General features: G+C 34.8%; 2 protein-coding genes and 1 long non-coding RNA gene across 4 annotated transcripts in view; 2 read left to right on the top strand and 1 right to left on the bottom strand.

Moving 5' to 3' along the window:
• Ance-3 (angiotensin-converting enzyme Ance-3) overlaps positions 1-2,909 on the top strand; it is a 162,866-nt gene extending 159,957 nt beyond the window's left edge. The window contains exon 11 of the mRNA XM_074182997.1: positions 2,145-2,909. Within this exon, the coding sequence (XP_074039098.1) occupies positions 2,145-2,317 (173 nt within the window). The 3' untranslated portion in view covers positions 2,318-2,909. The remainder of the gene's footprint in view (positions 1-2,144) is intronic.
• Positions 2,910-13,877: 10,968 nt separating this feature from the next.
• Positions 13,878-16,481, bottom strand: LOC141485746 (uncharacterized). Its single transcript, XR_012467406.1, has 3 exons — positions 16,432-16,481; positions 15,851-15,924; positions 13,878-14,049 (listed from the first exon to the last, which is right to left on the bottom strand). It is a non-coding gene; the product is annotated as an uncharacterized lncRNA (long non-coding RNA).
• Positions 16,482-24,893: 8,412 nt separating this feature from the next.
• The window catches only part of NimA (Nimrod A), a 34,518-nt gene continuing 32,890 nt past the window's right edge, over positions 24,894-26,521 (top strand). Inside the window, exon 1 of one of the 2 annotated variants that reach the window (XM_074182949.1) lies at positions 24,894-25,062. The gene's annotated coding sequence lies outside the window, so the exon portion shown is untranslated. The remainder of the gene's footprint in view (positions 25,063-26,521) is intronic. The other variant, XM_074182950.1, reaches the window with a different exon arrangement.

Genomic DNA, 26,521 nt, shown 5'->3' with positions numbered 1-26,521 from the left:
AAGAAAAGAGGAACGGTTAAATACCCTAATCTCCCATCTGCTCTTCGGCCTGTACCACACTCAGACAATTTGCCAGTCCCTTCTCCACCCCAAAATTATGAAATTTTAGAGGAAGGTGATGAAGACTGTTTAGAAGGAGCAACCCATCCTTCTACATCCTATGACCCTGATTTTGAGGTAAGCGATAGGTCTAGTGATCCGCACAGAATTAGTCAAGCAGAGTTGAGTGACCTTATAAGAGATCTTCGCTTGTCTAAGGAAAAGGCTGAGCTGTTAGGGTCAAGACTACAACAGTGGAATCTTCTAAAACATGATGTGAAAATATCTCAGTACAGACAGCGTCAAAAAGATTTGCTTCCTTTTTTTTGAGAAAAAAGAAAACCTCGTAGTTTGTTCTGATGTTAATGGTTTGATGGACTGCTTGAATTTGGATCACACTCCATCTGAATGGAGACTGTTTATAGACTCTTCAAAACTAAGCTTAAAAGCTGTACTTCTGCATAATGGAAATCAGCTACCCTCTATTCCTATAGGTCATGCAGTTCACATGAAGGAAACGTATATAAATATGAAAACACTTCTCCAATCAATCAAATATGAACAACACAAGTGGCACATCTGTGGTGATCTGAAAGTCATTGCTATACTTCTAGGAATGCAATTAGGGTTCACCAAGTACTGTTGTTTTTTGTGTCTGTGGGACAGTCGGGATAGAAAATCTCACTATAAAAAAATGAACTGGCTTACACGAGACCTAAACCCTAATGAGAAAAATGTAGTTTACGAGCCTCTTGTAGATCCTAAGGATGTTCTCCTTCCCCCATTACATATTAAGTTGGGACTAATGAAAAACTTTGTGAAGGCCATGGACCAGGAAGGACAAGCTTTTAAGTACTTGAGAGCAAAGTTTCCCAGGTTGAGTGATGCTAAAGTCAAGGAAGGCATCTTTATTGGGCCTCAAATCCGTGAAATCGTAAATGATCCTGCTTTTGACATGATTTTAACAGGAAATGAAAAAAGAGCCTGGGAAGCCTTTAAGGGGGTTGTACATGGGTTTTTAGGTAACAAAAGAGATGATAATTTCACAGCATTGGTTAAAGAGCTTCTTCAAGCTTACCACCAACTTGGATGCAACATGTCCTTAAAAATTCATTTTCTTCACTCTCATCTTAATTTCTTCCCACAAAACTGTGGAGCTGTGAGTGACGAACATGGAGAAAGATTCCATCAAGACATTGCCTCAATGGAACAGAGATATCAGGGCCGTTGGAATGAAGCAATGATTGCAGACTACTGCTGGTCTATGTGTAGGGATGCTCCAGAAGTGTTTTATAAAAGACAAGTTAAACGACAGCGATCTTACAATGAATCGGATGGACTTAATTGAAATTTGGTGGTACAAACTTCTTTTATTTGTCAAAACACTAAGAATAATGTTTTTTTTATTAATTTTGTACTTAAAATATTCTAAAAGAAACATAACAATATTATTTTATGTACTTTCACTTTTCACGTATAGTATAACTACTCTTTAAGATTAAGTTCTGTGTATCTCAAAAACCAGAGCTAATAAAAATTTTTCATTGTTATTTTCGTTTTCGTTTTTATCACCCCAAAATTAGTAGAAATTGACTAATTTAGTGTAGGAAACATTCAAAAAATATTTTTTTGTTGTGTTGTGAAAAGGAATTTCCTCAAATTAACATTAACTGTCCGAAAAGGTTTGAGAATTCTTATATAGGCAATATAGTACTCGTATAGTAATATTACTATGACTAGTTGCTAGTCACAAGGACTAGCGCTAGAAAAAGACCAATTGCCAGTGGACCAAAAAATATTAATTCTGAATACTAAGTCCCACAAGCAACCATTTCTAAATAAAACTTTACTATGACTGACATTGGGTGCCGAAATTTTGCTATTTTTTGCAAACTCTCCAAAAGGCAAAATGAAATTATATTCAGAGAAAACACCTCAAAAAACATGAAATTGGGTTTTAAAAATTTTCTCCACGTCTATATACCATAAAAAAGTTGAGTTCTTCTTGTGTACTCATCAGTTATTTTCAACTTCACGTTGTCCAAGATAATGTAATAATGATTCCAATCTGAAACCATTTGAATAACATTTTTTTTTTCATACAGGTGAATATGTTGGTTGGTTATATGATGGTGACTACTGCAAACAAAGTATAGAAACAGCGGGACTACAGGTGTATGGTGGTTTCTACAGTGGATCCAAGGCAACAACCCCAATTCGTGTTCTTTCTATTTTATTGATTTTTCCTTTGTATATGTATAGCAGATTCACATTTTGAACTCGTCAAAAATGTATCATAGTTAGAAATTAAGAAAGTCATATGCTTTGTATAGTTACGTTCAAATAATGAATTCCAACTGGCTCTGTTTTGTATAATCGCAAGGAGAATAGTTTTTGAGGAGTTTTAGTGAATAGGCAAAATGACTGATTTTGACAAACTGTTTTATAATGTTCAGAAGTGTTTACTGTTCACAAAAAAACAATATTTTTGGATAATTCAAAATTGATAAAAATTTACATTTTTGTTTCAAGTTCGAAATTTACACCAAAACGTTTGTCGGTGTCATGGACTTCATGTCTATGATTGTCAATCACTCTAATCAATTTATTCAGTTCATATGATAAACACAAAATTTTTGTGTTTTTTGGATGTTGCCTATTCATTTAAAATTACTTTTTAGCGTGCTTTCAAGAACTGTCACAAAAAGTTACAATTAGAATAATACATTTTTGCGACTGACAATATTCAGGAGCCAGTTGAAATCTTTCAGGTCAAACCCTGTATTATAGATGTGATATTTTGAGGATAATGTTCAAAAGGATGAATTTAGTTGTAATCGAGACGAAATGTAATAAAAATAGTACATACAGATAGTTTTTCATTAACTGATAAATTGAAATTTCACGCTAAGCCATGGAATAATTGCCTTTCAAAATCTTACGAAATTTGACCTGAAAAAAGGCTGCTGGTCAGTAGTAAACAAGATTCACATAAAATCAACTAAAAATAATATTCGTGTACTTTCAATCTTAGAGATAGTTTGTTTGAACTCATTTGGAAAGATTCCGGTTTTTTTGCAGAATTCCTACATTGGGGATGGAAATCGTAAATGGTAGCTGGGAGGAGAGAACAAACAATAATGTCAAAATTATTTATCAAAATTTCTCGAGAAATAACGTCAACGAAATTCAATACTCATACTTTTCGAAACTAATAGTAGATATTCAAATAATTTTTTTCCAAATATTTTCAAATTTTCGTTCACATTAACTCGCATTCGGTGATGTTTAAGAGGCAATATGCCTACGCAAATCGAAGATGAATTGGATTCTGTGTATGGATACTCTGTATCATCATTTAACACAGTGAAATTTTGGGCAGCTGAATTTAGACGTGGCCGTAAGAGCTTGGGAGACGATGAACGGTCGGGACGTCCAAAAACTGCAACTACCGACGAAAACATCTCCAAAGTTCACCAAATGGTGCTAGACGACCGCCGAATTAAAATGAGAGAGATAGCAGAGTCTGTGAACATGTCAAAAGAACGTGTTTGTCACATATCAAATAAAACATTTAGGTATGAGAAAGCTATCCGCATGTTGGATGCCGCGTTTGCTCAAATTAGACCGAAAACGTGTTCGAATGAACATTTCGAACGCTGTGTAGTTTTAGTGCAATAAATCCGAGTTTTGGCGGCGAATATTTACTATAGATGAAACTTGGATACACCATTATATGCCCGAAACAGTAATACAGTCCAAACAGTGAACTACAAAGAGGCAAATAGGCTCCAAAAAATAAGAACTGTATTTTCGGCTGAGAAAGTGATGACGACTGTTTTTTGAATAGTAATGGAGTTATTTTATTCGATTTTCTTCAAAAAAACCATCAAAAGAGCATTATTACTTGGGAAGTTGAAGGCAGAACTTGCAGAAAAAAGTCCACATTTGCTGAAAAAAAAATCCTGTTTCATCAAGACAACGCAGCGTCTCACACCTCAGCGGTTGCCATAGCGAAAATCCACGAAATACGGTTTGAATTGCTCGACAATCCACTCTATTCACCAGATCTAGCCCCAGGCGACTTCTCTTCGTTTCCTCATCTGAAAATTACGCTCGGAGGACAGAGATTTTCGTCAAATGAAGAGGCAGTCATCTTCGTGAACAACTATTTTGCAGAGAAAAACGCTGAGTACTATTTGGACGGGTTCCCGAGATGGGAGCATCGCTGGTGTTGAGTTGAAAGGAGACTAGGAGAAAATGAAAAACTCTGAGAAAAGGTCTTGTTCACATTACTAATAATTCTACGAAACAAAAGACGTTTTTGTAAAGGGAATTAGAGTTTTGCGACGATGAAAAACTAACTTTATTGTAGATTGAATAATTGTTTATGAATTTCGATGTACTCCTAGAGTATAGTGGTGACGGTAGTTTCAGTTGTCTGAGTTTTTGATTTTCAATTAGTCTTCGAAACGTTACCCACAAAAAATTTTTAGGAAGCATTAACCATTCAGGTGAAATTAAGAAAAGTAATTACTTCATATATCTATAAACTCATCTATCACTGCATAGGTGAAAACTACATAAGTATTATATGACCTCGTTACATAATTTTTACAATTTTTTCGTCAGTAATTTTTTCAAATTCGGGTAAAAACGATCGTCGTGACGTCACTAATATTTGATATGAACTTGGCAACACCGTGAAACTTCTTTCTTATTTCGATTTTCCTCTTTTTTTTCTGTATTCTTGTTGTTTTGACTATGGGTGTGACATTGCCAACTTGTTTTTGAAATCGATTTGAAAGTTGGTTCTGAAATTAAGAAGCATTTCATATCACGAAACAAAGACTCATATTTGGATTTTTCATGAAGAAATTTCTGATTGAGTAATACTGATTGTTGTATTCATTCATGTACTTATTTCTGCTTTACCAAACTCGCATACATTTTGGAACGTGGCTTCAAATGCTTTCCATACTACAAATGTCGGCAGTTCGAATAATTGCTAAACTTGGATGGAGATGGGAGCAAGTAGGAGCTCTTTCAAAAACCTGAAACTTCTTACGGTTATTGGGATATTTATTTATGGATTATGTATTTTTGTTTATAAAAACAGATCGAGTTTGTTATCGATTCAGCATATTATGATTATACAACTCGCTATAGAAATTTGCTAGTACCTAGACCACATCGAATATCCCTCTACCAGAAAAGCAATCTTTATCGCGTACCGAAAATTTAAAAAAATTAGATGAAAATATAAAAGCAGCTCCTGATAGGTATCTTTCTAAATCAAGATTGAAAACCTTCTTGATTGAAAAAAGTACTACTCTTTGGAGAATTTCATCGATGATTTTATGCCTCTCCATGTATTCTTTGTTTCTTGTTCAGTTTGCAAATTGTTTTGTATATATTTATAATTCATTTGGAGCTCACGTTTTCCTTGTTATTGTATATGGAAAGATATGTTTTTTCTTTTCTTCTTTCCATAATACCCTTCAACAAGTGAAACATTTAATAAGGAATAAAAAAATAAAAAAAGGGAGGAGATAAGTTTCAATGATATTAACGTCACAGTCATTTTTTGAACTTCGATTCTACTTCGAAACTGATCAACTATTTTTCTATAGAACTAACAAATATTATTGATTTGATTTTTTGTGTGTGTTCAGTCACTTCCGTTTTCACCCGGTATATTTGTCAATAATAAGTCGCTCTGGAGTTACGTCAAAGTCTCATTTTCCATCAATTCTCATCAAATTCAATTGAATTACAAATAGTGTGATAGGTCGAATCAGCCCACTGCAGCCAATCAAATAAATTTGGTTACAGCACATTACCGCCTTCTTTACTTAAATTGACCATTGTGGTAATTGATTGAACATGTACATAATGCTGTTCAAACAGCCCATTGTTAGAAAAACGTGTGAATTGGTTTTATAGAAAGGAAGTCATTGAAATAACTTGACTGTGTTTTCATTGCTATTCATTTTCTGTTTTACCACAATAGGAAAGCCCAAGCGGGGATTTCGGTATTTACTAAAGCGCGGCAGATTAATATACAGGGGGATACCTTGCACCCGGTTAAGTACCTCCACCAAATATGAGCCCCATATACAAGGCCGCCTGTGAGGGATAAAGGATCAGATTAGTAAAAAAAAATTGATCATCAGAAATTCCCGAGCGCGTCAGATTAGGGTATGGTGAGTTAATTACCTGCTAAAAACTGTATATTCCTGTAATCTGACAATTTGAGAGTGACGTAAAGAAAGGGGAGGGCAGCAAAGTTGTAAAAAAAATAACGTCATTTCGACATTCTCGAGCGTAGCTATTTATTTTTTATTTTTGAAGGAAATAATTCAAGGATAACGAAAAATATATAATCTGACGATTTTCGCATGCCGAAATAACAAAAACTCGTCGATGAATTTTAATGCGTGCAGCTGTGTGATACCTATATTTCCCTCTCCGAGTTTCTATTCCTCTATTCTCTATTCACTTTTTCTCTATCTATTACTCTCTCACTCCGTCCCCACTCTGAATTCTGTTGCCACGACGCCATCACAGCTGATCACATAGACTCGTTCGTGATGAAGATGAATATGATCATTAATTGATCAATTAATTGGTGGATGGAACTTTCTATATTTTTTACCACTTTTATTTGTAACTCTAACACTTTCTATGTTTTTTACCTCTCTTATTTGTAACTAACGTTACAGCAGTTTCTTCCTATAAGGACATTTTCAAACTTATATATTGTATAAGTAACTGCAGTTACAAATAAAAGTGGTAAAAATCATCAACATTTCTCTGTTCTTCATCAAATAATAAATTGATTATAAAAAATTAAATTTTTTTTAGGCATTTTTTTAAATTATTTTTTTTTATAAATACAAGTATTCTATTTAAAAAACATACACTTATTTATTTGCATGCTATTTTCTGAGCTTCTCAATTAATTAAGTTCAATGATTGAAAAAACATTTGAATAAATATTTTTTTGTCAGATTAGGCGAATTCCTCTAGATAATCGCCAGATTATGAGACAGCACGTCTAAAACATAAGGATGAACCAAATATATCTCAATCTGACGCGCTTGAGTATTTCAAAATGACGATTTTTTAGCACATTATAATAATGGCCGCGAGTTTGCGTCAGATCGAAATTGTCAGATTATTGAATGAGAGCTTTCCTTAATTGCACTTAACACCCCCTTAGAAAATCTGACGCGCTCGATTAATTTTTTTTTTCATTTTTAACCCACACGTACAACCACCCACATCATGCAAACGATCAGATTAACATACAAACATTATTAAAAATACGTAGAACATTGATGGTATCAATATCTGACGAGCTCGAGTATGTCCATGCAACAGTTTTTTTTACATATTTGAAAATCTATAGCCGCTTCCCCCACCGATGAAAAGGTATATATTATATAACATTTTTCGTCTTATCACCTAAGCTTTGCAACCTGATATGTCTCAATGACGCTCGAGTAAATCCCCATTTTGCATCGTGGGCTCCCCTGCTACTAGAGAAGTTACTAAATGAGCTGATTAATCAATATTTTGGTCGGTACCCGGTCGGTCTGACGTGCGTGCTTTGTTCACTCACTCAAATTGACTGCCGTGTTGGTCGGTGGCTCAAGCCCCAGGCTGAACGATCGATTTACACTTGCTATCGTCCAACTCGTGTTGAATCACACGTTAAAAGGTAAGACTTCGTTTATTCTTAGCTCGCACAAGTTTCGACTTCTGTGGGTTGTCGTTCGTAGGGATGCGACAGCTGGTTAACGGAAAAACAGATTTTTTCAGAATACTCATTGCTGCAATCAGAACCGCTATAAATATTTCTCTTTCTGCTTCATTTTATGGAAGATTAGTAGACTGAGGTATTCAAATACTCGTTTATGTTCATTATATTGCTACGTTTTTTCCGTGGGATTGACAATAATTGACTACTCTGTACAATAATCAAACTTAACCTTATTTCACTAATAATGCAACCAAATACTTCAACTGAAACTTCAACTAATATTCAAATGTCGCCTTATTAAATCGGTTCGTACCGCACTGTTTGCAAAGCTTGACTTTCTCGATCGGGGTGTGGATAGTTATTCATGATAATCGAATCCTCTCGAAGTCAATAAGGAATTTGCTAGAAGTCTATCGAAGCAACTTTGCATCTAGCTTGAACAAGCGCGAAACGCACGTTGAGTTGAGCTCGATCTTGGCCACGTCTTGAATTGATTTGTGACGACCAGTGGCGGCCGGCATCATTTTTTTAGGGGATGAGTTACAACAATATTGTTGAAGTCGTCCGTTTCAACGAGTATTCAAAAATGTTAGATAATAATGATTTGAATAGTTACCGCTAGTTAGAAAAAATGTTAACATTGAATTTTGGAAATATTGTTCGTTTGTTCACCAAAATGATGTTACTTCTTCTATACTAAGTGAACCTTGTTCATATGATGGTAGATCATTTGAGCTGTTGTTCAATGTTTTTTGACTAGCACTCAAAATGATCTGATATATCACAAATAACTGTATTGATTGGTTTTTTATGTACAGGTCTATTCACATTCGATGATATCCATGAGGATCTCAAAAATGTAAGATATAGAAAGTGAGGCAATTGACGTTATTCTAGAAATTCACAGACAAAAGGAACTCCATGTGATCTTTGAATTACGACATACATTCATTTACAGTTTCAGGTCGATATCATCTCATTTTTCTCAAATAACAATTTGATTTGTTACTGATTAACCTCTGGAGTATTGGGAGTTTGTCATATCAACACATATCAGGTACCTGTGACACATAAAAATTGTGTGAGAATGGCTTCTTTTCGAGTCATTATTATTATCATAAAATAACTGAAACTAATGGTAATATCGAAAAAACTCCAATATCTCGATTAAATATTTAATCTAATTCTCTCTTGTATTATCCCGCAGAGCTTCAGTTCAAAGTATTATTTTTTCTTCCGTATACCTCCCTATAATCATTCGGAACCGTGACATCCTGTATACACCCATACTTCTGATGATAAATAAACGTTGGATAAAAACACGTATACCATTCCTGGTCTGTCATATCATAAACAATACCATTCATTTGTTGGAACTAGTTTATCTAATAGTATGTCTATAGGTATACTTTATATGGTCATATTTTTTCTTCATCTGTTATTCAATTACTATTGGAGAAAGTTCTAGTGGATTTACAATCTTGATGTGAATCACATACCGGCCAATCTCGAACAGAATGTGGTGTTTATCTGCAGGCAGGAAGATCACACAAATAATTTTGAAATATTCATAATATTTCTTCAATGGGGAATAAATACATATATTCCTTTAAAGCAATACCTTTTTCACGATGTCATCAAAATTATTCGTCATTTTTTAAAATCTCATAGGTGTATTAGGTGTTTAGCATGCAATTAATGAAATCAAACGACTATCTATGTTCTATTCCCAGGTTCAATTGAATTAGATTAATCTTTTTCATAAATAATCTCCTTAAACGATTTATCGCCTAGGATCCATAGAGAATGTTGTACTCTGTACATTGATGCTTTTCATTTCTGTCCAAATTTTAACTTTTTGAGGTCTGTTCTTCTTTGCTTTTGCATAACCAAAACGACCTATTTTCAAATCGGATTATCACGTGTGATGGAAAGTGGATCCTCTACGACAACAAGATATAGTGGTTGGATACCGATGAACCACCCAGGCACGGCTGGTGTGATTCACAATAACTTTCTGCGTCGAAGTTCTGCCACACCCACCATTCTCTCCAACCGACTACCATCGGAAAATAATCTTTGAAGCAACCTAATAGTACTACTATTACAGAGGTTAGGAAATGTGGGAGTGAGAGGTGAGTCTCTAGAACTATTACCTGATTATTTACAATGCTGAACCCAAAGGGTCAAAATAAACGACACCTATAGCCAGACACAACCAGTATTTTATTATTATATTTAATAAAAAGGATTTGAAGCTTTATATCTTCTATTAATTATCTGCGAGCGCTTTCGACAGCTGGTCGTACTGTCATCTTCTAGGCACTCCTCAAACTGAACTTGTCATCCTGTCGTCTGCCTCTTTATACGGTCCGAACGTATCAACTCAGGTATTTCTGGTACTTTAGGTAAATTTGCCTGTATTTGTACTGCATCAGGTACTATTCTTTGTGTTAGATCTTCTCTAGGAATGTGTATGGTTTTGTTTAATATATTGAATGTGAGGTCTTGTTGTGTTTTGATCTGTACTTGTTCCTCGATAAGTGATTTATGACTGTTAAATTTATGGATGTTCAAGTTTTCCCAAATGTCCATGCGGTGTCCCTTGTTGACTTGTTTTATGAGTTTTATGTTCTCTGGTGGGGGGAAATTACCTAAAGTACCTGAGTTGAGACGTTCGGACCGTATAAAGAGACAGACGACAGGATGAAAAGTTCAGTTTGAGGAGTGCCTAGAATATGACAGTACGACCAGCTGTCGAAAGCGCTTGCAGATAATTAATAGAAGATATGAAGCTTCAAATTCTTTTTGTCCTATATATATATATATATATATATATATATATATATATATATATATATATATATATATATATTATATAGGAAATTGATGGTGAATCGTTTCATTTGCCGATGATACGGCATTGATTTTCTATGGTAACCCATGGGACTCTACTTATGCAGAAGTACAAAAAGGATTGAACATTATATTCACTTGGCTGAATTTCAATTTCCTGAGTCTAAATATCGATTAAACAAAATTATTAACCTTCCCATCAACAATAAGAGACCAACCACTAGAGGAAAACATTTTCCTACACACCCCCAATTGCCAAACTCCTATAATTTGTTTTTGTAAACGTATAAAGAAAACGGATACAATAAAATATCTGGGTGTGATGATTGACCAACATGTACTCTGGGACAAACATGTAGATTTTCTCGTGAAAAGACCCAGAAAACTTATTTTTAAACTCTACCGACTCAGAAACGAACTAAATAAACATTTATTATTGATGACATAAGATGCATTAGCTGAATCAGTTATGAGGTACTGAGAAAAACAACTATTTATTACAGTTTATTGTATGATTTTCACTATAAAGGGTTTTACAAAAGCCGCGACACGTGTTTTGCTATACAATAGCTTCCTCAAGCATAAACATGCTTGAGGAAGTTTGTATATACCCAAAGGTTTGTTACTTAATTTGGACCGAAACTTGTCAATCAAGTTCCCATTGAACTAACAAATATAAAAAATATTATTGAACGCAAGAAAACAATTAGATCCTTCGTTGATCACGACTTTGATTCCTTAAAAGAAACATTTGAATCGACTCACTGAATCATGCCTGAAAGATATTTTGTCTCACTTAGACCTGTCTCCCTTTCGACTGATTGTCTGGTCCAATCCTCCTGCGGGTTCATCATTGCTTTCTATTAATTTCTTTCAATTATGAATTTTCATTTCTTACTGAAAGAAATGAATAGTTTTTTTCCTCACTTACATTCATAGTTTTGTCCAGATCTGGGAAAATACGCAACATAAGCTTTGCTCAGGCGTTTCCCAAGAACTGAACAACACCACTTAGTTATTTTTATTCAATAATTTTTTTCATTTCCTGTAATTATTATTATGCTAAAATGTATTATGTCCAAGGATATGTATCTGAATTGAATAAATTGATTGACTGATTGATTGATATATAAAAAATGGTGAAACCTATCCTGGTATTCGAAAAGAACGTTTATCATCTGTTTTTTTTTTTCATTCACTCAGTAGCATTTCTTAGCTATTGTTCCAAACAATATTAGAAAAAATTATTGTTATTATGCTTTTGAACAGGATGTATTCAAAGACAAGAAACTCCTGATCTATCTTTAATTATATCAAAATATAGGTTTTGGAAAATAATAAATAGTCTGAACGATGAAATACTTGAAAAATGAATATTTCCAAATATTTTCTGGTTGAAAATGGATGACTCTACATCCCCACTAATTGTTGTGTTGACTTCAGAAATGAAATTTTAATAAGACGCTGTGCCAGAAATTATTTCTCATCCTCAAAACCAGATTACATAATAAGTACAGATTGGGAAACTGATCGTGAATTTTGCCTCAAATGAAATAAGATGTACCGGAGAATCACCAGATTCTTGTTGAGATTAATAACTACATTGATTCATTGACTAAATTGAGTAATGTGTTATGCTATCCATTCCGTTAGACTTATTAGGTATTCATATCTTGATATGTAACTTGTTGCATAATTATTTGAATATCATAGACATTGAATCATTAGTTTTGAATATTGGCGGAGTTCATCAAATGCAAATATATACAGGATTAATCAGCTTCTACCTTGCTGGGTAAAATAGATTTCTCCTAGGAATGTTTTTTGCAAAAGTGATCCCATTTGAATTTCATTTCGTAACAATGAAAAAAATGTAGGTAAGTAGTTCAACATAAAATATCTTCGAACGTTAAAATTTATCTGACTCAATTCATATATTTTGGCGAGTTCTCAGAAAAGTTATTGATTCATCTCGACAATAATAGTAGTGGAGAAATTACTTCATATCATTTTCCTAAATTTTCTATTCATGAATTACTCATGTCCCTCTGGTTTGTAAATGTGGAACTGGCCTTTTCAATCGAGAAACTACTTCTATTCTCTGTAATTCTTTGGAAAAAGTTCTCCTTGTTTGGCCAATATAAAGTTTTGGGCAAGAGCCACAAATCAGCTAATATACCTAATTCTGATCTACCGGCACTGAAGTTTTGTCTTAATTGTTTTCAAAAAATTTACCTAAACTATTATTCGTTCTGTAAACCACGTACAAGCATTCCTTTTTCAAAAAACGAGGGATATTATTGGTGGTTTCTTCAAAATATGACAATGTCCTATTGGGGACGCCATCGTTTCTTGAATTTTGGTAGACCTGGTCCATGACTTGTTTATGTAACTTTTTGGAAATGATGAAGTCGATAATATCTACCTAGTAACCGTTGTTGGCAGCGATTTGTTTGATGAAATTCGGCTTTCTCTGGATATTACTTTTCGACAGTGGAATATTCAATAGTATCTGAATCATACCATTGAATGCAGCTTCTTTATACTGGTAAGGGTGTGTGGAGGAATTATGTATGACATTGTCTGTATAAAATATTTTGTGGAAAATTGCAAAATCATGTTTATTTTTGATTTTCGTAATAGTTAAGTCAAGGTATTTTATTGAATTATTTACCTCCTTTTCAGTGATGAATTTTTTTGACGGGTGAATGGAATTGACATATTCGACAAACTTACCTAACTGCCTAACCGTACAAGTGAAACAGACTGGGATATCATCTACGTATCTATACCAGTGAAAAAAACTGTTAATTAACTGATTAATATGGATTTCATAATTTCATAGTCCTACATGAATACAAATTTTTGTAGACTTGGAAATAATTCTGAGGTTAGCAAACAGTTCAATTGTTTCAATTGGCGGAATACTGGAAAATAAATGTTGGACGTCAAACGATATTAATTTTGCGTTATCAGGAAGAATTACGTTTTTAATAGTATTCACTAATTGATGAATCTTATTTCCACTAAATCTCGGCTTGGAATTGGTATACGTTTGAAATAATTTTATAAGCATTTCTGAGATTTTTACGGTTGGAGCCATTACATACGGCACCACTGGTCTAATCGGAGAATACATATTAAGTGGTTGTGGATTCATGATCACTGCCCCGCATTTATTTTTCAATTTCATTTCATTTATTTTATTCAATGGGTAGTCCCAATTACAATTTAATATAAAAAAGTTTGTGACATGTTTGGTTGCACCGTAACACATAGGTCCGAGGTGGGTACTACTGGAGAATGCCGGAGTCCTGGATCTCGAAAATGAGAGGAGTCTAGTTAGAGAAATGTAAAACAAAAGCCTTGAGTTTACTTGATGGTTTCTGTAAATAGGGTTTCGATCAGAAGTTGTAGGGTATAGTGCATTTTGAACAGATTAAACTCTAGGGTGGGGCCTGTTACATTTTCTATTGAAGCAACCATTCAAAGTGTACAACATTTCTGAACATTGACACTTTGATTTCTTTATACGGTGACAGGTTCAATATTGAATATCTATTATTTTTTCATTCTTTCATTCATTTCAACATTAGGGATGCAAAACCTTTCAAGTAAACTGTAAACTCGGTAAAACTAAGTTGGTCTACAGTTGAAAATGGTTATAGTACCTAAAAAACAGCTCAATATCAACAAGGCGTGTGGCCCTGATGAAGTGCTCGTCATCATACTTGAAAAGTGCGCAAATTAACTCACACTAGTATTTTGCAGACTTTTCAATATGTTTTACAAGAAAGGGGTTTTTTCCTTTTTATTGGAAGATTTCTCCTATTCCAAAAAAGGGCAAGAAAAATAATTCAAATAACTATAGGCCAGTCGCTTTGCTATCAGTGATATCAAAAATCATGGAGAAAGTTGTGAATCACCATATCTTCAAATATTTGAAAGGCTTCAACATCTTGAGCGATCATCTATATGACTTTCGGAAACAAAGATCAACAGGTGCCCTTCTATCGTATGTCACCCATATTTTGAATAACGCAATGGAGAAACATGGAGAATCAAGAGCTGTTGCGCTCGATATGCCTGAGGCCTTTGACCGTGTGTGGCACGAGGAGTTGCTGGCCAAACTTCGATGCTATGGCTTGTCTTATCCTTTATGTGTATGGCTCTTTAGCTTCCCGAAGGAAAGTAACCTGCAAGTAGCCGTCGACGGATGTCTCTCGAATACTTTCAAGATCACCGCTGGTGTTCCCCAGGGATCCATATTGTCTCCAACCTTCGTTTTATTGTATATCAATGACTTACTGGAAAAACCCAAGAATCCAATATACTGCTTTGCTAACGACAGCACACTCGTCTCGTCATTCCATTTGGATTCCAGGACATCGGCTACGGAGGCACATCTTCACCAGCAGCAGGAGGTTGCTTAATGAGGATCTAGGAGTGATTTCGAATTGGGGTGAAAGTAACCAGGTTCAATTCGATGGCACAAAAACTCAGGCATCCATGAAGATAAATGTATCCGAACCGGATATAATAACGTCAGGTCAGACAATTCCGCTTTCTGCTTCAATAAGTTTGTTGGGGGGTTGAAATGGACACCAATATGTCTTGATCCTTTATGAAGCTCAGATCAGACCTTCTTTGGAGTATTCTTCTCATGTATGGAGCTCTGCCCCCAAACATACCCTGAAGTTGCTGGATTTCATCCAGAAAAGAGCCATCCATCTGACTGGAGACTATAACATCACGTGCAACCTTGATAGCCTGGAACATCGGAGAAAGGTTGGAGATTTGTTTCTCTTCCATAGATAATTTCACGGAAGGTGTTCAAGTGACTTGGCACATTTGATTCCACCAAAAGCGGTACATATCAGAAATACGCGACAGACTATGGCTGCTCATCGTTATGAGGTTCAATTCAGTACACCTCGAACTTCACAGCTTGAGAACAAATATTATGTGGAATAAATTTCCTGATAATGTTTTTCCAAATAGCTTTAATCTCCAGCGATTCAAATCCAATGTACCTTTCAGACATGCACGCTTTGAGGATTTTCCTGTAGTGCTTGTGTTTTGTCCTTGAAAACAACTTCTGTAGATGGCGTCCGAATATGAGGTTTCTAATTTGGTAACCCTTTTCAGCCCTTATGATAGAAATTCTAAAAAAAATCATGAACTGACCTACGCCTTTTCCTCCGCGAACTCAGCGAATCAAGAGCTAGTCATTCTAACTGGGCACAGGAACTTCTTTCTTGCTGTAAATTAAAAAAAAAGTAAGGAAACGGTACACACAAAATTTTCCAAATTCTGCAAAAAAATATGTTTGTAGTTTCCAATGACTTTAAGAATACTGAGAAACTTGAATGTCATCTCCTTTCTAATCTCAAACTTGTATCGGCAAACTAGTCCATCTACGAGATCTGAAGAAGTGAAACAAGCATATTATTATCCATATTAACAACCGAATTTTTATTTCCCAACTAGTTTGTTTACATACATTCATTCAATCAACTGAAGGACATCTCAGATCTGTTAATTGCAACAATGAGGCATTCTCTTAACAAATCCATGTTGTCATACTAGACAATGGAAGGTTTTACTTGGACTCGGCATATAGCAGTAATTTTCACCTGGTTCTAACAATATTAATATATTTATCGTTCATGACACGCAATTTCACAATTTGACATTCTTCCAGTTTATTACCCAATTTAAAAAAACGTTTCAATAAGAACATTACAAATTCTTTGCACAATGCTTACATCCGGATATTCGATGCAATTTCACTTGTTTCATAGCAATTCGAAACACGTATGACTGGAAACAAAACACTCGAGATTTTTATAAAATAGTTGTATGGTAATTAATGATAATTTGTATTCGAGTGAAACGCGTAAATATCAAGATCATGAAAGGTGTGAATTTTAAATAATGCCGCTATAATGTTTCGCTAAATTGGAATTCAATATTAGGACAATTGTTTTCTTTTTGAGCAGGGTAATATTTGTTTTCAAAATAAATAAGAAATTTTTTCATTGAGGTCAAGAAGAAGTTATATATTATTTAATTTTTGACCATGTAGGTCTAGCCTATCTAACCGACAAATCCGCGTTAAAGTCGGTGACGCCTTATCCATCCCCTTTTCCCCCAAATCCGGTGTTCCCCAGGGCTCAGTCCTCGCTCTCTCCCTGTTTCTAATTTACGCTAACGACGTCCCCACCACCCAGAAAATCCTACAGTATGCAGATAACACTATCCTCTACTCTCCCCCCTCCAACACCCGCAGCTGCCAAATTCAAGCACAAAACATGATCGACCACGATTTAAGCCATAAAGGGATACAAGGAACACTAAGATTAGCCAGAGACAATGTATTTTGGCCTGAAATGACTACTGACTTGACCAACTACGTTAAAAACTGTTATGTATGTGCTAAGACACAAAAAGACAACCCAATGGAACCTATCATGATACAAAGTGCACCTGAACGACCATGGAGTATTGTAGCGAATGGGTTGTTTCATCTTGAAGAAAAATACTATATATTGATAGTAGACAGTTACTCTGGATTTTTTAATTTCAAGAAGTTGACAAGTATTAAAAGCTTCAACATCATAAAAAAACTAAAATCTTGGTTTGCAACATTTGGAATCCCTGACACACTAATGTCAGATGGAGACAAACAATATCATTGTCAAGAGTTCAATACCTTTCAAGAATTGTGGCACAGAATTTCAAGTACACAGTTTCCTCGTTCAAATGGCTCAGCGGAGCGTTATGTACAAGAATCTAATGAAGAAGTGCCTGGAAGACAATTCTGATATGCAGCTGGCCTTGTTACATCATAGAAACACCCCCCGTTTGGATGTTAGATCTCCTGCTCAAAGACTGTTCAATCGAAGAACAAAAACTTTACTCCCAACTAATGAAATAAGAGACATCACTTAGAAGCAAAAAAAATAAGGAGGTAGAGAAAACCAAATCTGACAGAGGAAAGAAGGAGAATAAGAAATTTACGAGTCATGAAAATGTATTGCTCAGGCAAAGTCACCAGAACTGGGTTCCAGCAGAGATAATGAGGCCTGAAGGACACCGCTGATATAGAGTACAAACCTATAGGAGAAACTCATGGCACTTGAAACCTACTGTCACATCTTCGGGCATTAACCCTTCTATGTCCACAAATTCTCCTTCCCCAGTCGCTGATGCACCTAGCTCAGGCTCCGTTTCTCCTTCAACCTTACAAGGAGTGGTGCAACAAGTGGCGTATCAAAATTGATCCCAACAAAACTTAAACCATCCTATTTCGACATCCTGACCCCACTACCCGCCCTAAAGCAAATCCCGAAAACTTGAACCTCAGATTCTTAGGAGAAAACCTCGGTGTCCTACTTAGGGGTCACTTTCACGAGAACTGGGAGGTCGACCTGAAAGAAACTCTGGACAGAGTCCAGAAGAGAGCAAGCGTGCTAAAAGCACTAAGAGGCAAGCTCGGGAGGTGCGACAGTAAAACATACTTATAAATCTTCCATCAGACCAGTCCTAGACTTCAAAGCGATGATATACTGTACGCTTCCCCCGAAACTATCCCAACGTATCCTAACTATCGAGAGAAGAATCTTACGCAACATCCACAACCTCCCTTTCCGTCACCTATCCCAAAACTTATATAACCTAATAAACACTACACCTATCAACCTACGATTTCAGGAACTTCAGGGACGATATGCGACTAGAACGATGAGCAGTAGCAACACCGATGCCATCAACTCGCTGACCACACCGCGGACTCTTCGTGGGGGACCCAGAAGGATTCCTAGGAAGAAGCTCCCGTTTTCCCCAGCCAGACTCCTGGGAACAATGGAAGATCCGCCGGAGCAGATCCAGGATATCCTAGAGGAATACCCACTTGGAATCAAATAGAGGATAGCTACGTCCAGAAAGGAGCTGAAATCTGAAGCCATGACCCACAGCCTTATAATCCGTACACTAAAAACCCCAACGACCACTGCAACTGACCCGGAACACTCTAACGAATCAACGGAAAGGCTAAAAACGAAAGGAACACATGACACACACACATACATTCAATCCACTAACCCTGAAGAGGCATAAGCCTATAGCGGGGCCCCACACAACACAATACACATTCACAATATTTTGTGAGTATTGTTAAAAATCAATAAACATTTTTGACTTGACTTGACTTGTCCATTTTGACTCTCAATAAACTTATCGATGCAGAAACCGGAATTATCTGACCTGACATTATTATATCCGGTTCGGAGACATTTATCTTCATGGATGTCTGGGTTTTTGTGCCATTGAATTGAACCTGGTTACTTTCACCCCAATTCGAAATTACTTCTAGATCCGGTGAAGATGTGCTTCCGCAGCCGATGTCCTGGGATCCAAAAGCTGTTGTCAGCAAAGCAATATATTGGATTCTGGGTGTTTTCCAGTAAGTCGTTGATGTACAATAAAATAAAGGTTGAAGATAATATGGATCCCTAGGGAATACCAGCGTGGATGGTGAAAGTATTCGTGAGATATCCATCGAGAACCACTTGCAGGGATAGTTCTTTCAGGAAACTAAAGAGCCATACACAAAAATGATCTGACAAGCCATAGCATCGACGTTTGGCCAGCAAATTCTCATGCCACACACTGTCAAAGGCTCAGAAATATCAAGCGCAACAGCTCATGACTCTTCATGTTTCTCGATTGCATTATTCCAAATATGGGTGACATACGATCTTCGTTTCCGAAAGCCATATTCATGATCGCTTAAGATGTTGAAGCCTCCCAAATATTTGAGGATACGGTGGTTTACGACTTTCTCTATGATTTTTGATATCACTGATAGCAAAGCGACTGGTCTATGGTTATTCGGAAAAGTTTTCTTGCCATTTTTGGAAATAGGCTGAAAGCGAGCAATCTTTCAACAAGGAAGAAAAACTCCTTTTTTGTAAAACAGGTTGAAAAGTCTGCAAAATACTGCTGTGACTTCATTTGCGCACTTTTTAAGTACGATGACTGGCACTTCATCAGGACCAGACGCCTTGTTGATATTGAGCTGTTTCAAAATTCGCCTGACTAGACGCTGTCGAAAAGTAATTTCCGGCTTTGTGGATTCTAGTACCTTTCTCAGAAAATCGACTGTGGAGTGGGACACAAATTGTTCAGTTGGCAGATTTGCTTTTTCTATGGCTGTTTTTGCAATTGAACCATCCGCCTGTGTTAGTGGTGGAATTGTGGATTATGTCAAGTTCTGACACCTTCAGCTACCGACCCTAAAGATCTAGACCCGTTGGGAATGGCAAGCAGTTTATCCCTAATTCTCTGATTGTGAAGTTCCTTGCTTCCATTTATCCAAGTTTGCGTCTATTGTGAGCATTAACAAGTCTAGTTCGGTTTTCGACAGCTTGCTCGCAATTTGTGTTGAACCAAGGTTTGCCGTTAGAAGGTCGTTTCATTGAAAAAAGTTATAATTCTACACCAAAATATTTGATTTGTTTTATAATCATTTTCATTTTTCATGAATGCCTTCCTTTTATACGGATATAGGATGAAGAAAATAACTTTTTTCTGATTTCTAACGAGTTTTTCATTTGTTACGACTGGTTTCGGTTTATTGAACCATTCTCAGTTCACTCGAGACAGACAAAGGTTATTTTCTTTATCCCATATTTGATATGATTTTTTTCAAAATAAATAGGTCATCAATCGAACGAGCCTGATTTTTATCCATGATAATGGAATTTTCACAGCATACATTTCTATCAAACACATTCCTTTTGCAACACCTTTAGATAGGTAAGGCATTTCTTCATATATTTCTGAACAATAGCAGATAAACATTAAAAAAAATTATTTTCAAGTAGCTTCTGATCTTTAAAAATCAACCGGATCAATAGTAATATTAACAGAAAAAAAATTTCAATGATTATTGAAGCTTTTCAATTTTCAACCTAAGTAAATTATTGGTAACAAATTGAAAAACAATTTTTTTTCAGACGTTGAATCTATTCTGAGACCTTTCAAAAGGGCCCCTGAAAAAATTCTTGATTTTTTATTCAACAGTTATCGCAATGTTCCTGTTTGAGTAGAGAAAAATTGGTAATTAACAGATGCCTAATCAACTGGAAATTCACGATTTGAATTTTTTGACCGAGGATTATTGTTTTTTCATTTATCCAGTTGGTGTCTGAATTTTTTCAATTGTCGATTTTCATAATTAATGAGTTGAAATAAAGGTCAAAAGTAGGCGTGTCTTGCATAAGCCAGACACCCGCTCTGGAACGTATTTTGAACCCTCTGGAAAAATTACAAATAATAATAATTTTTGTTATTGAGATATTTGCAGAAAACCGAATCTCATTCTTTTCAGTTAATTGTTTCTGAGTTTTGCAATTTTTGCAAGCGGTATTTGATTTTCTCCAAAAATCATCTACATGATATTCCGATTCGGAAGACAATTTTTTCATATTTTTCGAAGGCGGAGAAAAAAGTTTGATCTGAAAGGCACTTCTGGACCAGACTTTTAGAGGAGTAGTGTTCTCTTGAATTCCATTTACACAATTTCTAATTAAATTTAACTGATTTTATATACATCTGTGAATGGCCAGCTCTTCATTATTTTAGATAGTTCGAATAGGAACATAGAATTATGATTAACTCAAACACAGAACGAAAGCTCCAGCATCGGAAATGTTGATGGCATTGAAGACAGTAAAAACTGCATGAATAATATAACTTTAATAATATGTTCGTATTCTGATAATTTCAATTCAAGCTACCACAAGTATAATTTGCAATGTATCAAATAATGAGTTGGTTATCTAACAAATATCATCAGAAAAGATAACTCGTTTACTCCGTCTGTCTCAACAAAAAACTGTTCTTGGTAATATGGCCACACCGATGGTACTGATAACCTCAAAGTGCGTACTTCAACTAACAAATAAATCCCCCCTATCGTGGCTGAAATGCAATTACATTAACTGATTTAGATTTACGACGCATTGGATGAAGTATCTTATTCATTGGTGAATTTGTTGTATGAGGTCAATATGCTTTGTTTTCTTTTCTTTCTTTAATTCCTTCAGTTATGACGTTTTTTTTTGTCACAGATTACTTTTTCAAAAAAAGAAAACACGTTTTCTTCACCAGAACGAAAATAGTGACTCTTAACTCGCATTTTGCTAACCAAATTAGCATGATGTTAAAGTTGATGTGGGTTTACAAAATTAAATTTTAATTATTATTTTTATTATTACTTCAGATGAAAATTTTACTCAGATCGACTCTTGTGTTGAGTTTAAATCCTATACCTCAGTGTATAGAGATTTTTCTCAACCTCCCAGGTGGATTCAGGCACAAACACAACAATTACATCCAAATTTGACTTTTCTTGTAGATGTTCCTGTCAAGAAATTTGGAAAAAGACACAATTGATCTTAGAAAATGTAGAACAGTTTTAATTATAAAAGTAAATTATGTTGGATTCAAAAATATATCAATTGCCGAAAGAGAAAATTCCCTAAATCTAAAAATGTCCTAAATCTACAACGAACTATTCAAAGTGAATATTTCATCTGACATTTCTTTCTAACCTATATCGGTGTCTTTTTTTTTTAATTCATTGAATTTTTATGCACAAATCTTGATATTTGAATTTCCCACTCTTCTGTACTTGTTTCCTGTCAAGGTTGTGGGTTTCAATGTACAGGGTGTCCTTGCTGTATTTCTGTATCTGAATTCCTCTGTGATGTTTTGAAAATCCTCATACACTGTTGTATTCGAGTCTTTTTATAACAATATATACAAGGCTATTCAAATTCGTTTCTGTACATGGGAATCCCGTAAACGATAAGAGATAGAATGTCGGTTGAATTGTCGCAAACTTGCGTATTTTAGAGACCTATTCAGTGATGAATATAGCTCGTTTGGTTCTGGAGATATACAGGAAAAACCAAAAATCCCAAATTATTTTTTGCCTATATCTTCTTTATTCGCAGACATATTGAAAATCTGTCCACATTTTGCTATTGGCACTTGATGTGGGCTATCAGAATATGTCCATGAATCTTTTATACAGGGTGTCATCTGACTTGGGCCACCCGATCTTTGAATTTTTAAATACGGACCTGTATTTTTTGTTGTAGTTTTTGTTTCGTCAACATTCACTTCATACTGAGATATCAAATTCAATTTTATATTTCAGGATGTTTCGGTAATATTTGATTATAATTTTGTGAATTACCCCCTTTTAAATTACGGCCCTGAAAATTGATTGACTGAGTTGAATAAAAACACAATAGCAACTTTCACGTCTCCCTATGTACCGTAGAGTTTTTCGAGAGTTTTTTTTTTAGTTTTTAGGTACCTATTCATATTTTTTCTATTGCTCTGAGCGTTTTCTACAATGAACTTCGAATAAGAAACCTTTTTATAATTATCAGAAACATATCTACATCAAAAATATAATAAATGTGTTTTAATTTTCAGAAAAAGAAATTATAGCAATAATAACATCAGAAATGAACAATATAATTGTAATGAAAATTCAAATGAATTATTTTATATACAGAAAAATATTAATGGCGCAATAAATGTTCGAATTGGAGTCCATCCATTTCGAGACATTTTTGAACTCGGTATTTCATATTATTTATTGCCCTTGATACACTTATTTGCTGCATTGTTGCGAAATCATTCAAAATCCTCAATCTCGAGTCTTTCCCATTTTCTATCTCTCTGCCAGCGTAAATCATATTTTTCAATGTCCCCCATAGAAAATAGTCCAAAATAGTAAGATCTGCTAATCTTGCAGGCCATCTTATTGGCCGATTATTTGTCGCAAAATGGAAGGACTCCAATTTGAACATTTATTGCGCCATTAATTTTTTGTGTATATAAATTACGTCATTTCAATTTTTATTACAATTATAGTGTTCGTTTCGGATGTTATCATTGCTATCATTTCTTTTTCTGCTCATCAAAACACATATAATATATTTTTGTTGTAGATATGTTTCAGATAATCATAAGAGACTTTTTTATTCGAATTTAATTGTAGAAAACGCTCAGAGCAATGGAAATATGAAAAAATATGAATAGGTACCTAAGACTGAAAAAAAACTCTCTAAAAACTCCACGGTAGATAGGGAGATGTAAGTTGCGATTGTATTTTATTTAACTCAGTCAACCAATTTCCAGGGGCATAATTTAAAAGGAAATAATTCATCCAATTATAATCAAATATTACCGAAACATTCCAAAATATAAAATAAAATTTAATTTTTCAGTATGAAGTGAACGTCTACGATCCAAAAACTACAACAAAAAATACAGATCCGTATTTAAAAATTAAAAAATGGGGGTGGCCCAAGTCAGGTGACACCCTATATAAAAGATTTATGGACATATTCTGATAGCCCACATCAGGTGCCAATGGCAAAATGTTGATATATATATATATATATATATATATATATATATATATATATATATATATCATCTCTAATCATCTCATTTTCAATAATCGTTTGAAAGTGGTTGGTGAATCACACGAAGACTATTGCGGAAATTAACAATCGAAACGTCGTTGAAGTAACTTGGTTAGAATTTTTTGTTCCCCTTTTAAGTTTTTTGCTCAATTTAATTTTTCATTCCTTTTTATTTCTTCTCAGGCTGTGGTCACTTTCATATTTCAATGTAATTTAATTTCACGTTTTATTGCTTAATATAAAAGATATTTTATCTATACAATGTAATTTTATCTGTTCTTCCATAGATTTTGAATGATATTAGACAAAAGAAATCCGAACTAGTAAAATTCAATAGGACTTGGTTGTGAAAATATGAATATTTTCATATTATTTCCAGATCACCGTAATATAATGTTATTTTAATTAGAATCATAAATAATCCGTAAATATCTACATCAATAATTGATACCTAATTATTCGAATACTCCTATTCATTAATGTAATTGTTTTTCAAATTCACATTTTTTTTCTCACAGTATTCTCTACTTCGTTTCAATCAAGTGGAACCCATCTGCGAATTTCCGGCTGAAAGCAGATTTTTCAAAACATCGACTGGCTGTCGTCTATCTTTCCTGTTCGACTCTGCTGAATTAAACGCCATGAATATATGAAATACTTAATATAAATTACTGAGGTCTTGATAATAAAACCACATGACGGACCCTAGTCAGAATGGCCTAGCGAATGAACCCATGTCATTTGTTTGTGTGCTCTCAGATCAGCCGCTATAATCATTTGATGAGTGTTTTGTTAATGAAGCGGCAGAATGATTACATCATTAAGAGTTGCAGTGGCTGTTTCAGAAGACGTTGATTGATAGTTGACTGTATTGAAGTGAAGGTAAATGTTAACCCTTATTTATGTCTAGAAGTCGGTAGAATATACTAGTCACCTACAAATGTGCATTTTGGAGAGTTATTGAAGAGATGTACTTTCCAGAAAAAACTCTCTTTCATTAATCATTACCATTTTATTTACTAAATGCGGTTTCCTATCCAGACCGTTAGATGGTTGAATTCGATAGGGAGGGGATAATTTGGAACAATATTTGTACCAGTGTCTTCATCAAATAATTTTTGGATTTCTATTTCTCCATCTTTAAACAGTTTAAAGTTGATTCTCAAGTTGTTTGGAAATTTCAAATAAGACCGTTGATTCTGTCAAGATGTCGAACTTCTTCTAAAATTGACATTTTCCTATATTCGGAGGCTATACATTATTTTCGTTGAAGTGACCTGGGACTCGGGAAATATAAAGAACAAAGGCATTATGTTGCTTCCGAAAATGAGTGCTTTATGCAGTAAGATAGTACCTAAAACTCCATAGAAAAATGATCAATAGATTTTGGAAAATCACAATTATAATTTTTGAATGTCAACACCGCGTATTACAAAAACGGTGCAAAGTTTTACTGAGAAAATATTGATGAATTCTTGTTAGAAATCTTTTGTATCAATTTGATATTCCATTGGAGAAAAATCGATATTCCAGACGCTCTGGAAAAAACAATCAAGTATAATTTTTAAATCTCAGTACTCTGTATTTTGAAAACGATGCATTTCTTCAACCGTCTGTATGAATTTGAAAACCGCATTCGTCAACAACGGGTGTGAATTTTAAAAAAGTTATCATTTTGGGTCCTGAATATTTCTGAATAAACTATCTTCACGAAAAGTGTTCAAAACAAAACTCAATGTTCAGATAAATGATGAGCAGATAAAAAAAACCGGAGCAGATCAAAAACTTTGAATTGCAAATATTTATTCAGAGATCACACGTTAAAATATAAGGCCTCGTTAATCCTCAGCTCCCACAAATTTTGACTCATTATAATTTTCGTATGGTATTGTTAGACTATCGCGTTCATGCCAAACTCTGGATAGATTTCATCTACCTTTAAGGAACTGAGCGCAAAATGGAAGGACTGACACGATATTGAAGTCTGCAAGTGACACAAAAACTCCTGATCTGTTCGTCAACCAACAACCCCTAGAGAGCAAACGGGAGAGGGGTGTAACTGCAAGGGAGGTGGGAGCAAAATAGGACGAGAAATTGGCATCGTTACAAGTTTTTACAAGTATTTCTCCTTCTACTACTGCTGAATATGTTTGCAACTTCTTTAAACTTCTTTTTGAACCAGTTTTTTTTTCCTGTTGATGATTCATTCTTCGAGAAACTTGATGTTGTGTTGGATGGTCCAAACAAGTATTCCTTCATTTTTTCGTTGTTATTCTTGGTTATGTGTTCCACTTTTGCTCGCCAATACGGACATTTAACGGTCAGCGATATAGGTTAGGTC

Source organism: Leptinotarsa decemlineata, unplaced genomic scaffold, assembly GCF_025532065.1.
Source record: "Leptinotarsa decemlineata unplaced genomic scaffold, Ldec_3_MD MMD2_tig00026330_RagTag_RagTag, whole genome shotgun sequence".
In the NCBI taxonomy this organism is placed as follows: Eukaryota; Metazoa; Arthropoda; class Insecta; order Coleoptera; family Chrysomelidae; genus Leptinotarsa; species Leptinotarsa decemlineata.
This window is presented reverse-complemented; position numbering and strand designations above follow the sequence as displayed.